The sequence below is a fragment of the Pygocentrus nattereri genome, chromosome 2, assembly GCF_015220715.1.
Source record: "Pygocentrus nattereri isolate fPygNat1 chromosome 2, fPygNat1.pri, whole genome shotgun sequence".
In the NCBI taxonomy this organism is placed as follows: Eukaryota; Metazoa; Chordata; class Actinopteri; order Characiformes; family Serrasalmidae; genus Pygocentrus; species Pygocentrus nattereri.
The window spans coordinates 9,157,243-9,162,050 of NC_051212.1; the positions used below are offsets into that span (position 1 = coordinate 9,157,243).

Below are 4,808 nucleotides of genomic sequence, written 5' to 3' on the forward strand. Positions count from 1 at the left end.
CAGTCTACTCTGCATTTTGTGGAGCCATGTATTTTATTAACAATTTAACAACTACAATGACAATTCCACCTTTGCGTCTTTTTGCCTTTTGCACTTTTTTTTAACAGAGCCATAAAGTATTAAATACATGGATGATATTGAAAACCAATGAGAGCAAATGGCTACCGTCCATCAGATGTGGCAGCTTAGCACTGCAACTAAACTCTACAGGATGTTAGAGCAGGCGATTTCATGACCATGGGACTAAAAACACCTTTGTAAATAGAGTGCGATGAAGAGCAGTAACAAGACAAAACAGGGTTACAGTTCAACAGGTGTGTAGAGTCTTCAACACAGTTTATTTATTTATTTTTAAGTCTAGTCAAGAAGAATTAAAAGGTACAATCTAGACAGGTACAGTATTACTGACACTTTCAACATGTATACATTATGCATCCAATAGTACGCAGGCACTCCTTTTAATAAACAAATTCACCTAGTAGTCGCTATAGTGTAGTGGGCAACCTATACCAGTAAGAGTCCTGGTGTAAGACTTTTAACACTACATCCGCCTGCCTGTGTAACAGTTATACAAATTGCAAGTCGCCGTGAATAAGAGTGGCTTCCCAATGCTGTAAATGTGGTTACTTAGAGGAGCATCTCATACAGTCACAGGTAGCCAGTGTTCTTATGGATTATTGTAGATTTAATAAATGTACTGACATATTATAAACAACAAAAAAAACATAATGAGATTGAAAAGAAATGAAAGGCACACTACTATGAAGGACAGTATGTAGATCCAGCTTCAACAGTGGTTGGCTGAATCCTCATCTAAAGCTCTGAAAAGAAAGAATTATTTTAGATCTGAATATGAATATCTTTGCTATAATAATATGTATAATATACAGAATTCTTGCTCTCACCCTCAGAGGTGGTGCAGATGAAGTTGAGTCTCTGATCCTCTGGCAGACTGACCCACTTCTTACTCCCAGACTGCACCGCTCCTGATCTTTCTCCTCCACTGCAGTCTTCCACCCTTGTCCTGTTCCCGGGAGCCCAGTTCTTGTAGCAGATAGTCGATCCACTCAGCCAGAACCAGAAGCTCCGAGCACAGGTGTGACGCAGTCCCATCCACACATTGGCAGTGGAGGCATAATAAACAGCTGTTTCCACCCAGTGCTGGATTTCCTCAGTGTGAACAGAAACCAGATCCTCATGATTGTCTCTGCAGTATCTCAGAGCTTCTCTCCACGTCTTGGGCTGATTAATCAGGATGAGCGGAAGGTCTTGAACAGAGGAAGAGCAAGAATTTACCTATTTACCTAATTTAGATACACAGTTTAGACACTAATCCTTTCAGCCAGTGGTGTTTACTTTGACCAAAACAGAGCTCTGAAAAGAAGACAGCAAGATGCTACTTTTAATTTTTCTATTTTCTGCCATAAATGTGTTTCTCTGGATCCTCACAGTCATGCTGCCGTCAAACATGAGCTCAGATTTACAGATCTTACAAGAAGTGGACTTTATAGATGATGGTAGTGAAGTGTTTCACTTTTTTGTCATGCATGCAGTGCGTCATGTTTGTATGTAGTTGCCATAATTAGTGACATCTTTTTAATTCAAATGAAAGGAACTAATAACACATGATAAGATTCACTGTCATTTTTAGTAACAACATTGTCGATAATGACAATTACAGCCCTGTTTTCAAAAAAGCGTGTGACACTGTACTAAATGCAAATAAGAACAGGACGCAATGATGTGCAAATCATTTAATCCCTACATTGTATCAAAAATAGTACAAAGGCAACATATTAAATGTGGAAATTTTATTTTAATATATGCCCGTCTTGAATTTGATGCCAGCAACATTTCAAAAAACTTGGGACAGGGCAAGAAAGGACTGGTAAAGTTGTGTAACACGTGGTGGAACATCTCACGACCATTGAAGCTGCTTGGCAACAGGTCAGTAACATGATTGGGTATAAAAGAGCATCTCAGAGAGGTGGAGTCTTTCAGAAATTCACCACTTGGTGACAGACCGCGCAGGTAAGTAGTGCAACATTTCATGTTTCTCAGTGTAAAATAGCAAAGAAATATCATCTACAGTCCATAATCACATTAAAAGATTCAGAGAATCTGGAGAAATCTCTGTATGTAAGGGACAAGGCCAAAAAACAACTTTGGGCTGGCCATGATCTTTGGGCTCTCAGACAGCACTGCATTAAAAACAAGGTTCTGTAGTGGAAATTACCGCAAAACTCTACCATGCAAAGAAGAAAAATATATAAACAGGATTGAAAATCAAGGCTGTCTTCTTAAAAATGAGATGTGACCTCTGCCTTCTACGCTGTAGACTGGGGTTCAATCCCCCACCTGGGTAAGCACCCTACACTAAACCAATAAGAGACCTTGGGCAAGACTCCTAACACCACCTTGGCCTCCCTGTGTAAAATGATCAAACTGTAAGTCGCTCTGGATAAGAGCGTCAGCCAAATTCCATAAATGGAAAAAAGAAAGCGGATTTTAGGCTGGTTTTCCCTGCAGTGTGAACACAACCTATAATTCACTGTTCTTAGCTGCATATCAAAACACTGAGTCAGTGTAACGGCTCCAAAACAGACATTAAAAGTATGATCTAACAGACAGTGAGGTTTTCATCATCTTATACTACTCACCTTTATAGCAGACAAATGATCTTAGCCAACTGCACTCAGAATCATACCATCTGTACGCAGGGTTATATGCAGAGTAATGTGATAATTCCACACAGTAGTCACCCAAACCACCGTTTGGCTCTCCATTGTTCCAGTATCTGTAAGAGGAGTTACTCCCATCTGACCAGATCCAGATCTAGGAACACATTAATACCTGATCAGTGAACTGTTTAAACACTGACCTCTCAGAGCTCATCATGAAAACATCCACACAATCACGAGTCATATAGGTAGCTTAGTGACTTGTTAATGTGAATAATTTAAAAAACGATATTAAACTGCATTTGTGCTCCAGAACACTTAATCAGTGTAAACAAAATGATAAAATCAGAAATACATGCATAAAATCACATTGAAATTGACATTTAAATGACTCTCATGAGGTAGTTTGATCATATATTCTACTGATTTGGTCTTCTTTTCAGTTCTATCCTTGAAATTTCCAATCATTCTTACAGCAGTGCTCTGTTGAGCTTTCTGTCTCAGTCCTATCCAGAAAAGGCCTGATATTCCACTGAGAAGAGATAATACAGCGTTCGTTTCCTGTTGGTTCTCAAAGGTGGCCAGGTCAGTGAATGTCTCTCTGCAGTATTTCTGAGCGTCGGTCCATTTCTTATTTACATTCACCACATGAAACTGACGAGTTCCACAGAAGGAGAGCGTCCACAGAGCTGTAGAGATGAAAGCTCTCGTCAGCATGACAGTACAGTAATGAAGCAGCAGAGAGTTTTACAGATGATCATGAAGCTACACTGACCTGAGAAAAGCAGGACCAGATACAGAGCTGAACTCATGACTGTGGAGAACAAGAGAGACACGATCCACTCATTAAACACCTCCACAGTCTTTACTACCAGCACATTAGATCACGCTGTTTAAGAGACAATATATTTCTTATAGTTACATTAACAAGACGCACATAAAGCCACAATCAGGGAGAACAGAATGGCTACAGCATTAAAACATAGCTGTAACAGCTTAAATGATTTTTGGTTTAATACTTAGATAACAACCCGACTGCATATTACAATAATGCTTAAGATTTTTATATTTTTGGCCCTTTTTTCAAATTAAAATTGCTTTTAAATCAGTTTGGCTATACTGACAACAGTTGTCAGCTTAAAGGCCTTTAAACCTAGGAAACTGCTAGACTAGAGTGTTTGTTAGATTAGATTAAGAGACTAATTAGTCCCACAATGGGGAAATTTTCCAAAAACCTCCACATTTTAACCCAACCGTGCAGTGAACCACATACACACTAGTGAACACACACACTAGGGGCAGTGAGCACACTTGCCCAGAGTGGTGAGCAGCCCGGGGAGCAGTTAGGGGTTAGGTGTCTTGCTCAAGGGCACCTCAGTCATGTACTGTTGGCTCACGGGATCAAACTGGCGACCTTCCAGTCACAAGGCTGGTCCCCTAACCTCCAGCCCACGACTGCCCCCCATTATTTTTCATATATATATATATAATTAGTCTATATTCATAGCTTTTATAGCCACACATCTTTCTGATGTATTACTATAAAGTAAACCTCAAGGCTGTTTCCTAAACTGAATATTTCAGTTTGACTAAGTATTTCGATTTTTAAAGGTGTTTCTTACCTCCTACGGCTGGTAAAGCTGCTCTGTTCGTGTCTCCTGCGTTTTATGGTATCTGTGACTAACGAGGAAGCTAAAGCCAATAAGGCTCTGTTTGTTTTGTGCTCCTCCTTTTTTAATGATGTTTCACATGACGGCTCACTGAAAAAAATGCAAATCAATCCACAAGCACAGCAGAGGTGTGCAGTAGAACTAACTCTGTGAGAATGACATTAATACATAAGGACATATAATGTCAAATTCCTCATCTGATGCCGCTGACTTTAAAACTATTATCTCAGGATTATCTCACTCACTATTTACGTCTGTTCTTAAACTTCTGACTCAGTAATGCTAGTTTTTCGATTTTAAGAAAGAACTTTTACATATTGTGGTTTTAAATAAAAAGCATATCATTTCAAAAATCACAGATTTTTCATGTTGAATGATCAATTAAGGAATCAGTTGATTTGCTTGACTGATTCAGTTGATTTGTTTGAAATACAGGGTGATTCAAAAAGATTCATCA

General features: G+C 39.1%; 1 protein-coding gene across 1 annotated transcript; it reads right to left on the reverse strand.

The window, feature by feature from the left end:
• Positions 1-300: 300 nt before the first annotated feature.
• LOC108411287 (macrophage mannose receptor 1-like) lies at positions 301-4,362 on the reverse strand. Its single transcript, XM_017682780.2, has 6 exons — positions 4,304-4,362; positions 3,457-3,495; positions 3,156-3,370; positions 2,661-2,835; positions 906-1,268; positions 301-821 (listed from the first exon to the last, which is right to left on the reverse strand). Exons 2-6 carry the CDS (start codon positions 3,491-3,493, stop codon positions 814-816), a joined length of 798 nt encoding a protein of 265 aa, XP_017538269.1. The 5' UTR covers positions 3,494-3,495; positions 4,304-4,362; the 3' UTR covers positions 301-813.
• Positions 4,363-4,808: the final 446 nt, after the last annotated feature.